Source organism: Polypterus senegalus, chromosome 3 (genome assembly GCF_016835505.1).
Source record: "Polypterus senegalus isolate Bchr_013 chromosome 3, ASM1683550v1, whole genome shotgun sequence".
In the NCBI taxonomy this organism is placed as follows: Eukaryota; Metazoa; Chordata; class Cladistia; order Polypteriformes; family Polypteridae; genus Polypterus; species Polypterus senegalus.
In genome coordinates, this window is record NC_053156.1 from 233501923 (window position 1) to 233514767 (window position 12845).

At 39.4% G+C, this 12845-nt stretch overlaps 1 protein-coding gene across 1 annotated transcript in view; it reads right to left on the reverse strand.

Annotated features, from left to right (window-relative positions):
* The window catches only part of unc93a (unc-93 homolog A), a 60580-nt gene that overhangs the window by 16550 nt on the left and 31185 nt on the right, over positions 1-12845 (reverse strand). Inside the window, exons 4-5 of the mRNA XM_039748768.1 lie at positions 10181-10327; positions 6102-6313 (exon numbers count right to left, since the gene is read on the reverse strand). Of these exons, the coding sequence (XP_039604702.1) occupies positions 6102-6313; positions 10181-10327 (359 nt within the window). The remainder of the gene's footprint in view (positions 1-6101; positions 6314-10180; positions 10328-12845) is intronic.

Below are 12845 nucleotides of genomic sequence, written 5' to 3' on the forward strand. Positions count from 1 at the left end.
CAGTTAGATATGATAAGAAACAAAGCGATATGATATTTGAGAAATATTGAGCAAATGGAAGTGGGTTTGATAACATTTTTCTCTATCTCTGTATACAAGAAAGTCGAGGGGAGCACACTCCCAATTTTTTTTTTATAGCAAATTAATGTTGAGAAAGCTTTATGCTGTTTTTTTTATCTGAATAAATGTGTACATAATTTTTAAAAATTCACAGAAGAAGCAATATGGCAGAGCCCATTTACATACCACTACATCATTAAATCCTCAGTCTGTTGTGTTTATGAGGAGGCTCCTGGCTGGTAAGAAGTTGCCTGGGCCAAGGACTATACTAGGAAGCAAAGATCTTTGCAGTTCCCTTCATAGATAGGTGTATAGAAAGATATGGAGAGAGCGACACCAACAGTAAAAAAAGATCCTGTGTATACCTGAATTTTGTGTGGTTGCCAAGTGACACAGATGGGCATTAGACAGGGGCACCAGTATCAAGAAGCATCCAGCTGCAGTCAGGACAGTTTTAGGCTTCTGACATATCCAAGCAATTCACACACTATGAAGTCCAGAACCTCTGTGCTCATGTGAGAAACGCAACATTTATTTTTACATGTTGTATAACTCTTTAGGTAAATAATGTACTAACTGGGTTCAGACACTTTTAATGTGATGTGTTGCTTTACCTAGAAATTTGATTCATTTTATTTTTTCATACAAAAAGTTATATTGACTTCTGAAAAAAAATGCTTGTGGTTGGTCAGCCAGTTGGCAAACATTTGCCACATTCTGTCAGTTGCAAGAGGCAGATCATAGATATGTTTTATAGTACCTGCCAGATAACACAATGAGTACATGACAAGTGTGTCGCCCTAATTGGGGCTCATCAGGTGTACGCACCTTTGTTCCCCTTACGGGGATTGAACCTCTGACGTTGCGCCACGGTGGCTGGTTCACTTACTTAACGGTGTAGATTGGAGTATTATATTCATAGGTCTGAATCGTAATCTGATTATTTGGGTGGATATAACCAATAATAAAAGAGACATCCATTCTGTGGTTTTGTTTCGGATGCAGAACTTTCAGAGCAGGAACTAAAAGGACCTGAAACTGACATTATGTGCGTGTAATACAGGCGTCAGTACATCGGTGAAACTGTCAGCGGCATCATCTCATGTGCTTCAGAAGGTCTCAGGTCACTGAATCTGTCTGAGGCTTCAGACTGTCTTGCCTGCAGCTGGACTCTATTGCCATCATCAGAGAGAGATGCTGTCAAAGTGGAAATATGCAATGTTGCATTAGGACTCAAAGGAGCAGGAAAGGGTATCTAACCCTCTCCTGGTAAGGAATGTAAGACTAGGGAGTAACCATCCTGTTTGCATGATGATCTGTTGCTTTCCCTCTTCAAATTTGTTGACAAAGACAGCAGTTTCCATGGGATGTACTTGGCATCAATTGTCAAAGCATTACTCAAGAAAGTCAGAACCAGACCCAAATATAATTATTAATTATACAGTCAGTCAGTCATTTTCCAACACGCTATATCCTAACACAGGGTCACAGGGGTCTGCTGGAACCAATTCCAGCCAACACAGGGTGCAAGGCAGGAATAAATCCCGGGCAGGGCGCCAGACCACCACAGGACACACACCCACCCACACACCAAGCAGATTATAGAATTTATCTAAAAATATTCCACCTAAATTTTTTTTTAATGTTTCTTACTGTTGTTTGTTGTAAGAAAAAAATGTAATCTTACATTTTTATGCAGAATAGAGATAACAAAATTCCTGACACAATCGCCTTCAGTAGGGACCAATGCTAAACTAACAGCACAAAATATCAAAAAAGTCTATGGAAAAAACCTAATATCACATAATCCATATGTCAGATATCTAGCTGTATGCTTACAATATTCAAAACACATGTATTTTTGCTAAAATATTGTTAAATAAACCACTATAAGAAAATCCTGTCATGAATGGCTGGAGAGATCGTTCAAACAAGATTGAGCTTTTGAATTGATGATTTTTCTCTCCCATTGAACATAACAAATTGATTCATGATGTTAGGATAAAACTCGATCATTACATTCTGAAGGTGAATATGGTCTTCCTCAGAGCTTATTTCTCAGACTTTACTGTTTCCATTTTATATGTTGCTCACAGGAGATAAAGTTAGAAAATAAAATATTCACTTCTCATCCTTATGCGAAAGATACTTAACTATATCTTTCCTTTAGATATTTGACATTTCTTATTTTGGATCCTTCATTGTGTTTGTGTCAATGAGTTAAACATTGGATGAGTGATAACTATCCATCCATCCATCCATTTTCTAACCCGCTGAATCCGAATACAGGGTCACGGGGGTCTGCTGGAGCCAATCCCAGCCAACACAGGGCACAAGGCAGGAACCAATCCTGGGCAGGGTGCCAACCGACCGCAGGACACACACAAACACCAAGCACACACTAGGGCCAATTTAGAATCGCCAATCCACCTAACCTGCATGGCTTTGGATTGTGGGAGGAAACCCACGCAGACACGGGGAGAACATGCAAACTCCACGCAGGGAGGACCCGGTAAGCGAACCCGGGTCTCCTAACTGCGAGGCAGCAGCACTACCACTGCGCCACCGTGCCGCCCGTGATAACTACTTATCTTTAATTAAAGAATAAAAACAAATGTTAATTGTTGGGAACAAGATTCTGTCACTTTTTAACAGCAGTTTGTCTTTAACCACACCATTTACTACTCTTGACTAAAACTTGTTTTTACCACTGAAACAAAAAAAGGGAAATTAACACACTAATTGCTGTAGTACTGTGTACAAGACACCTACACTCTTAAAAATACTGGTTGTTTAATGGAACTATATGACTCTTTACTATGTAGAGTGGTTCTTCATAACTCCATTGCTTGACAGAGCACTATTTTATTCTGGGACGGGTTCTTTTCTTATGAAGTTGGTAATTTGTTTTGAAAAATTTTCTAATGTGTAGAAAAACAAACAAAATCTTTAATGTATGGTGGTCTGCAGGACACTAACAGATTAAGAAAACCTGGCCTGTGCTACTGGGCATATGCAGCGAGAGTCCTTTTAAACTTAGGACCCATTGGGATTTCACAGATCTGTTCCAATTGATTTGTGGTTATTCACTGTATGGAGCCTTTTACTGATTCTGGTACCTTCATGTCAGTGGGTCTTTTGGGAACCAAAAATAGTTCAACTATGGCATCACTCTGAAGAACCGATCTGGCACCTTTATTTTTAAGAATGTACAAGAGAATTCTGTTTGTTCATTTATAGTCAACTGAATGTTGCAATGCATTATTCACACGCTGCTTTGTTTGTAGCTTTCAATTAAAGGAGATGTTCAGTACTACTTTATTTTATTTATTAAAAAAATAACGTTTTATAATGATACTTACAGGGCCAGGGGTGTGGATTTAATGGGAAAATCATCGCTAAGCACCATTACTGACATTAAATGTTGATGCCCTGATATTAATTGCTGTACATGTTCTGTAGACAACTAGACAATAAAAACTGAAAATAAGACGCACTTATATTCTTTCTCTATATTGAAGCTTATTGTGTTACCTGCTGGCATTGGATTGATATTGCATACTTGTACTTAAGTGAGAAAGAATATTGAGCTTGCACATAGTATCAATCAAGTGACAAGAACTGAACATACATTACAGGCGTTCAACCATCTTCCTAACCTGTTTATCCAGGGCAGGGTTGTGAGGCAGCTGGAGCTTATCTCAACAAGTGCTGGGCGCAAGGCAGGAGTAACCCTTGAATGGGCCAACTGTCCATCACAGAGTGAACACACAGCCATGAACACACCCACACACACACACACACCCACACACATAGCAGGGCCATTTTAGCAATACAAATTCAATGAAGTTTAATCAGGTTGAAGTTTAGTAAGTTTAATATAAATGTTTTCATAAAGGCAGAGTGATACCACAGAGTTATCATTCCTGCCTCACGGAGCCAGGGTCTGCATGGAGTGTGCATGATTGATTGGTACCTGTGAGTGTTAGTGAGCTTACTCACTTAAAACATTTTCTTCAGCTCTTTCATTATAATATCTGCAGCAAGAGCAATTAATCATGCTTTTAAAAATTGATAACTGGTTTGTGGAGCTTCAATCTGTTCTATGCCTTTTTTAGTTTCTGAGTAACTGTTTTATTTCCACACATGCACATGTCTCACCATAGGAAAAAAGTATGTGTGGGTGGCATGGCTCTTTAAAAAATATTTTATTAAAAGTACAATGCGTTGCAGAATATAGCTTGGCAGGTTGTTGTTATAATTCCACCTACAACGCCCTTCTGCTAATATAAAAGTGAACAAAAAATGTGTCCTTACCTTGAGAAAGCAGTACCAAGAATCTCTGGTAAAATGTATTTTTTCCAGTTGATTTTCTTTACAAGTATGCCTTAGATACGCAGAAGGAACTTTTTGATTGGAAGTGGAAGTATCTGGTAGGTTCTAAGGTGCATTTTCACAGTGGGTCCCAGGTACCCATAAACTCCATTTTAAATGGCAGGAGAGAGCTGGTTATTTTTTAAATTTATAAAATATGTTTCACTTTTTCATGTGGCAAATTAATATTTACCATTATTGTGAAGAAACAACTTCAACTTACAAAATGCAAAATGTATGCTTTAATCTAAAATGCTGTTGCATGAAATGTTAGTAGAACTAGAAACCATGACTGCATACCTCCTATTTTGAAGTCTTAACACTGGCTAACTTTACACAATTTATTAGTGATTCATTATTATAATCTGCCTGCTTGGCTAAGTGATGCCCCATTACTCCACATTTGTGTCCAATCTGAAATTCACCCTGAAAAAGTGATTACAGCTGCTGATTGCCTGTATATGGCGCAATTCTGTTTATTAGTCACTTCCTCAAAAAAAAAAAAAATGTTTGACAAATGTTACCAACTATTAGTGACCTTCCCCTATTCTGTTTCCCTTCTAGGTATTCTGCTATTCCACATTTCAAATTTACTACATATGCCTATGTGGAGTGACAATAAAGATTTCAAGATACTTGGGATTCAATAACAAAAATGTTATTTCGTCCTCACTATCGAGTATATACTTCTGATATTTTAAAGTGCCAATGATGAAAAGGTGAGTTGGTCTTTGTTAAAAGTGACTATGAACCCCTTCTTGCTGAGAGGCTTACTTTCTTCCACTTTTAGCTGCCCATATTTTAATTATAATGTTAAGGATTTTATATTGTCATGATTTTGTTACTGTGTGTTTGATGTACAGTATATGTTGTATGGCTTGTAATTTACTGTTAACATAACAGAATAGTTATACAAAAATGAATGTAATTGAATTGGTTGGTAGTGTGTGTACTTTGTAATACTGCCAACATTTCTGGACTTTCACAATGGCTGTGTAATATCACAGCATGTACATTTCATCATTCTGGTTATGTTTATTGTGCTACAGTAGTGTCCATAACAGCAGGGAGTGATGTTCAACTGGAAATTCTTAATCATTGAGCTGCTGTTTCTACATTTGCTCTCAGACTCCTCATCATGTATCTTGTTTTGCTACCTAATATCTTGGCCTGATTTGTGGCATTTAGGAAATAGGAAAATTGTGTGACCACTTCTTTATTTCTAGGATTTCTCTAGCACCTAGGATGTCAAAGATGCCACAATTACATCACTTAAAGATGATTGTTTTGACAATCTGATTAACAACTCGTATCAGAGTGAAATAGGCATTCATGTTTGTCTTGTGCTTATCATCTTTATTACATGTTCATGAAATCTCAATCAATTTTCTTTTCCTGAACTAATGTAAGTTAATTGGTGATTCTAACTGATCCTGTGGAACCTTTGTTACGTGAGTTAGAGAATGTTATGATGTGCTCAATTAATTTTGTGATTAATTATGGTTCACTGCAGTCCTGAAATAAACAAGCCTCCCCTGGTTTACAGCGTATGCTGTCATTTTTTGCTTATTTTCAGGAGTAAATGTCATGTCAGCCCTTTTCAAATATTTTTGTTAACTAATACATTTCTGTTACTGAACTATCCCCAGCTGCATACCTTTACCCACCTTGGTGTAGTCCCCAGCAAGGAAGCCTTGTTCAAAGCCACTGTACATTGTAATGGGGATGAGGAGGAGCTGTCTTTTGTCTTTCATTTGCTTGAAGGTTGCCATTAAAGTTGACCAAAAGGGATCCCGATTTTCTCTGAATTGATGTGCTACTGCTCTGTCCACGTTTTCCAGAAACACAGATACGAGTACCACAGCCAGCAAACCCACTCCTGAACAAGAAACACACATTACATACATAGCAGCAGGAGCTTAGGACTGGCCCAGTGTAACACACCAACTAAAATGAACCGTAACATAGAAACAGAAGTATTTACAATTAAATGAACATAAAGTGAGCAGCACGTTGACGCAGTGCTAGCACTGCTGCCTCTCGGTAAGGAGACCTGGGTTCGCTTCCCGGGTCCTCCCTGCATGGAGTTTGCATGTTCTCCCTGTGTCTGTGTGGGTTTCCTCCAGGTGCTCCTGTTTCCTCCCACAAAGACATGCAGGTTAGGTGGATTGGTGATCCTAAATTGTCCCTAGTCTGTGGGTGGGTGTGTGTGTGTGTCCTGCGGTGGGCTTGCGCCCTGCCGAGGATTTGTTCCTGCCTTGCACCCTGTGTTGGCTGGGATTGGCTCCAGCAGACCCCCGTGACCCTGTGTTAGGATATAGTGGGTTGGATGATGACTGACTGACTGAACATAAAGTTAAGGCTATGATTAAAGATATTGTACAGCAGTTCCAAAATCAATCGTGTGGATCACTTTCCTGTAGCTTAAAGCTGTATTATGAGGTAGGAAAATGCTGGGTATTTGTGTCAAACGACTCCTTTATTTGTTTTTAACTTCTCCTAAGATGGTTTTTTCATCTGATCATTAAAATCAGGAATATATGAAAATTGGTAAAACATTCAGGTGTATTGCGAGAGAACAATGATTATTGCTCAAGGATTTCACACTTTTTCTTCTAACAAGACATTAGCTCTTTGCTTTATGTTTTGGATTTTTTTCATTGCACCTCCATCTATGATTATTGAGACTAGAAGGGACCAGACATAAAGTTGCCAGGAATGTAAAAATTTTTCTATTCAACAAAATAATCTGATTTTGTCAGTGAGTATGGTGGTGCTTGATCATTGGTCTTACATTGCTTATAAGACATGAACATTGGAATGGTTAACTAATATCATGTATTGTGTGTGTGTGTTATTCTTTTATTGTGTACAGTATAATTATGCCTCCATTTCTGGAACTGCATGCGTATCAAATTTTCTGCTAGGATCAATGAATATTGCTGGATAAATATAAGAACTGAGATCAAAGTGATTTATCACCATGACTGCTGAAGGCCTGTGCATTGGAACTGGGGAGTCCTCTACAGCGCATCTTCAACCTGAGCCTGGAACAGGGGAGAGTCCCAAGGCTTTGGAAAACATCTTGTATCACCCCTGTCCCAAAGGTATCACGTCCTAGTGAGCTGAATGACTTCCAGTCTGTTGCTCTGACGTCACATCTGATTAAGACCATGGAACGGCTGTTGCTTCACCACCTGAGGCCACAGGTCCGTCACGCTCTCGACCCTCTGCAGTTTGCATACCAGGAGAAGGTGGGAGCGGAGGATGCCATCATCTATATGCTACACCGATCCCTTTCCCACCTGCACAGAGGCAGTGGTGCTGTAAGAATTATGTTTTTTTACTTCTCTAGCGCCTTCGACACCATCCAACCTCTGCTCCTTAGAGACAAGCTGACTGAGATGGGAGTAGACTCACACCTGGTGGCATGGATTGTGGACTATCTTGCAGACAGACCTCAGTATGTGCGTCTTGGGAACTGCAGGTCTGACATTGTGGTCAGCAACACAGGAGCGCCGCAGGGGACTGCACTTTCTCCAGTCCTGTTCAATCTATATACATCAGGCTTCCAATATGACTCAGAGTCCTGCCACGTGCAAAAGTTCGCTGATGACACTGCTATTGTGGGCTGCATCAGGAGTGGGCAGGAGGAGGAGTACAGGAAGCTAATCAAAGACTTTGTTAAATGGTGCGACTCAAACCACTTACATCTTAACACCAGCAAAACCAAGGAGCTGGTGGTGGATTTTAGGAGGCCTAGGCCCCTTATGGACCCTGTGATCATCAGAGGTGACTGTGTGCAGAGGGTGCAGACCTATAAATATCTGGGAGTGCAGCTGGATGACAAATTGGACTGGACTGCCAATACTGATGCTCTATGTAAGAAATGTCAGAGCAGACTATACTTTCTAAGAAGGTTGGCATCCTTCAACATCTGCAGTAAGATGCTGCAGATGTTCTACCAGACGGTTGTGGCGAGTGCCCTCTTCTACGCGGTGGTATGCTGGGGTGGCAGCATAAAGATGAAAGACGCCTCATGCCTGGACAAACTTGTTAAGAAGGCAGGCTCTATTGTAGGAGTAAAGTTGGACAGTTTAACATCTGTGGCAGAGCGACGGGCATTAAGCAAACTCCTGTCAATCATGGAGAATCCACTGCATCCACTGAACAGTGTCATCTCCAGGCAGAGGAGTAGCTTCAGTGACAGACTTTTGTCACTGTCTTGCTCCACTGACAGACTGAGGAGATCATTCCTCCCCGACACTATGCGACTCTTCAATTCCACCCGGGGGAGTAAATGCTCAAAGTTATTGTCTGCTTTTTCATTTTTTCATTTTTATTACTATTTAATTTAATATTGTTTCTTTGTATCAGTATACTGCTGCTGGATTATGTGAATTTCCCCTTGGGATTAATAAAGTATCTATCTATCTATCTATCTATCTATCTATCTATCTATCTATCTATCTATCTATCTATCTATCTATCTATCTATCTATCTATCTATCTATCTATCTATCTTAGTGATGTGAAAAGTAACAGTTGCATGATTATGTTTTTTGAATTTTATCTTTTCACATTTTCTCAACTTTGTGACTAACGGAGGCATAGTTAAGTGATTCAGTGAGTGCTTGTGTGGTTTGGTATGTGATGTCATGGTAACTAACCCCCTACAAAAAAGGAGTCTTGAAACCATGGCAAGATTGTTACTTTTTTAGCTTTTCAAAATTGTCGTATTTAAGCTTGCTAAATTTTGGAATCACTTTTCTCATCTTTGCCTGTAAACATCACATTATTATTAATGCTTTTGTTTGCTCTTTAGAAGCCAGTTACTTTTAGGCAGGCATTCAGGTTGATCTGCATGAACCCTGTGATGGACTGACACCCCAAATTTAAGATTACTTCCCCCCTTCTACCTAATGCTGTCAGGATAGGCACTGGACTTTCTGTTACTCTTAATCTAAAAAACTGGATTAATGGATTTGTGGGATAATGTCAATCATGTTGGGTCAGGTGAGTGAAGTTATCCTTCTTGAATGCATAATGCACTTTGTGGTCTGACACCTTTCTCTCATGGCTAGCATTAAGTTTTTTAGCAATTTGTGCTACAGTAGCTCATCTGTGGGATTGAACTAGATGGACTAGCCTTTGCTCCCCATGTGAATCAATCAGCCTTGGACACCCATGACCCTGTCACCAGTTCACTAGATGTCTTCCTTGGACCACTTTTGGTAAGTACTAACCATTTCATACCAGGAACACTCCATAAGACCTGTTGTTTTTGAAGATGCTCTGACCCTGTCATCTAGTCATTACAATTTGACCCATGTCAAAGTCACTCAGATCCTTTATTCTTGTGCATTTCTCCTGCTTCCAACACATCACCTTCAAGAACTGACTCTCTCACCCCTTGGCAGGTTCCATTGTAACACGACCTTCAATGTTATTCACTTCACCTGTCAGTGGTTTTACTGTTTTGGCAGATTGGTGTATACTTTTTTGATTGTGAATTCTGATATCCCGAAGCTATATGTACATGATGGTACAATGCAATAGCTGTTCTAGTGCAGTCTTGGCAGTATTGGTGTAGCCTTTCCTAATCAGTTCTATCACAAAAGTTGGTCTTGCTGCTGAAGTTTTTCTTTCTTGAGTCATTAAGAGTAGCTCCACAAACACATTTGGATATACTGCAGTGGAACTGCAGGCTTAAGTAAAATAAATTGCAACAAGCTCAAATACTTACCAATGTAAATTCCAAGCAAGGTGTATCGCAAGTTATTTGGGACCCCAGAGGTTTCCGTGCCATTGCCTGTGCCATTGCCTGTGGAGTACTTGTTGTTTGGACAATCGTTAGCTCCACAAAACTGTAGCTGCTCTTCAGTTATTACACCTTGAACACAAAAATTACAAAAGAAATCAAGCTAACAACTACCAAAGATTATATATATATATACAGGTAATCTTTACAACAAAATTTTTATTACAACAAAGTACAATGAAGTGCACCAAAAACCTTGAAATGCCTGAATGAATCATCCGCAGAGCAGTTAGTTCTGTGGCCGCAGCTCAGTTGTGCACAACGATCCCCAAACAGAAACACTGTAATTTGTTTTTCTTTCTTCGAACTTTCCTAATACTGTTTTTTTTTTTTTTTGCCTTTTTTGTTTCCTGCGGTTTTCAGTGATACCTTTTGCTTATTGTGCTTATTGCTTGTCAATATTTAAAAAACATCCATTGGAATTTAACTCAATGTCACCCTCCTATAGAAACAACAGACACGAAAAAACAATAAAAATTCATATTAGAAAAAAAAAACTTTAATTTTTTCGATTGTGGCAAAAAGAAAAAAGATGTTGCCAGTGAATTCAGAATTTCGCCATTGAAACCGCCAACTTTGTTGAAAGACAGAGCAAAAAAAGAAGAAAAATCTCAGGTTGCAAACTTATGTGAACTGCTACATTTGAAGACGTTGAAAAAGCAGTTTTTATGTGGTTCAGTGATGCTCGTTCAAGAAACATTCCTATTAATGCAGCACTCATTCAAGAAACTGTGAGGTTTGTAAACTCTCTTGGGACTTCCCCCAACTAGACAGCATGCCAAAGAGCATCCCGAAGTACGATCTCCGCGTCTGCACAGTGCAGGCTCACAGCTATGCTGCGTCTCTCCGCCAAAGTAAACAGAAAAGATCTTGATGGGTGATGCAAGGTTAGGAACACAATATTGTAAATGCAGATAACAGGATTACTATATCACTGACCTGGCCATGACCCTGCCTGACTGCTGTGTCTGTGTATAGCAGAGTGGCAGATCACACTACAATAAATAACTGTGCTGTTCCTGTTTCAAGCTGAATAAAGCTGGTTTTGCTGAGTACTGAAGGTAAGCCTCGTGTTTTGGGGTGCAAGACAGGGACTTATAGCGCCACCCCGATCTTTTAGGATTCGCTTCTATGAGCCTGCTATTGCCCTGCCCCAGCAGCGGACAACTCTTCCACAGATGCCGAAATCGCACTTCGGGACGCACTTCAGCTTGTCGTTCCCATTGGGTGGGGTGTGTGTGGGGGCGGGGATCTCAAAAGTGTTCAGAAACCTCACAATATGAAGAAGAAGAAAAGGATGATTCAGCTTCTGATTGATAACTGTACTGGACGCAACATGCTTCCACATTTACAACAACAACAACATTTATTTATATAGCACATTTTTATACAAAAAATTGTAGCTCAAAGTGCTTTACATAATGAAGAATAGAAAAATAAAAGACACATTAAGAAAATAAAATAAGTCAACATTAGATAATTTTCGCATTGAATTCCTCCCACCCAATTGCACAGCAGTGCTTCAGCTATTGGATTTGGGCATCATTCGCACCCTGAAAGTGTATTATGGCATAGAAATGCTGAGAAAAATTCTCATCAGCATAGCATGTAGGCAGGATGAAATTAAAATTCACGTGAAAGAAGCTATTGAAATGATTGCAAACGCCTGGACACAAGTTAAAGAAAGCACTATAGCAACAAATATGTTGTTGAAATACTTATTTCAATGAAATTTTCGTTACAATGAAATATTTTTTAGGTCCCTGGTAGTTCATTGTAACGGAATTTTACCTGTATATATATATATAGATAGATAGATATATATATAAAGACACTAGAGGGTGTTGTTGCTCCTCTTACCCGATAGACAAACGTCCTGGATACCAGGTAAAAAAACAAAAGGATGCTTTAATTCTTCTTTTTCCTGTAATAGTGCCTTTAAGCACCTCAACCACCATACACAGGCAACAATAATATTAATAAATACAATAATTATTCTCAGTTCTCTCCTCCACGCCTCACAGCAAGCTGTGTGATCAACCTCCCAACTCCGGCTCACTTGCTGGGTTCCCAACAGTCCTTTCCTTTCTCCCAGAATCAGAATATCAGAATATCTTTATTGTCATTGTAACAAATACATCTAAATTAGGTACAGTCCCTGGGGTGTCATAATATAAGTAAATATAATTACAAAAGGATAGGAAAGAATAAGAAGAAATAAGGTAGAACACAACATTCAACATAAGACCTTAATTGCACATGAAACACTATTGCACAAAATGTCTTCTATTGCACTGCTGCATTGGAGGTGATTAGGTGACATTCAGTGCCCTAATAGCTACAGGGTAGAAACTGTTATTCAGTCTATTAGTCTTTGTTTTGATGCTCCTATATCTTTTGCCTGATGGCAACAGTTGGAACATGTCATGAGTGGGGTGTGAGGAGTCTTTTAAGATGTTTTCCGCTTTCCTGAAGCAGCGAGAGCTGTGCAGTTCATCTAGAGAGGGTAAAGAACAGCCGATGATCTGCTGGGCAGTCTTTACGATTCGCTGAAGTGTTTTCCTCTGCGCTGTTGTGCAGCTGGAAACCA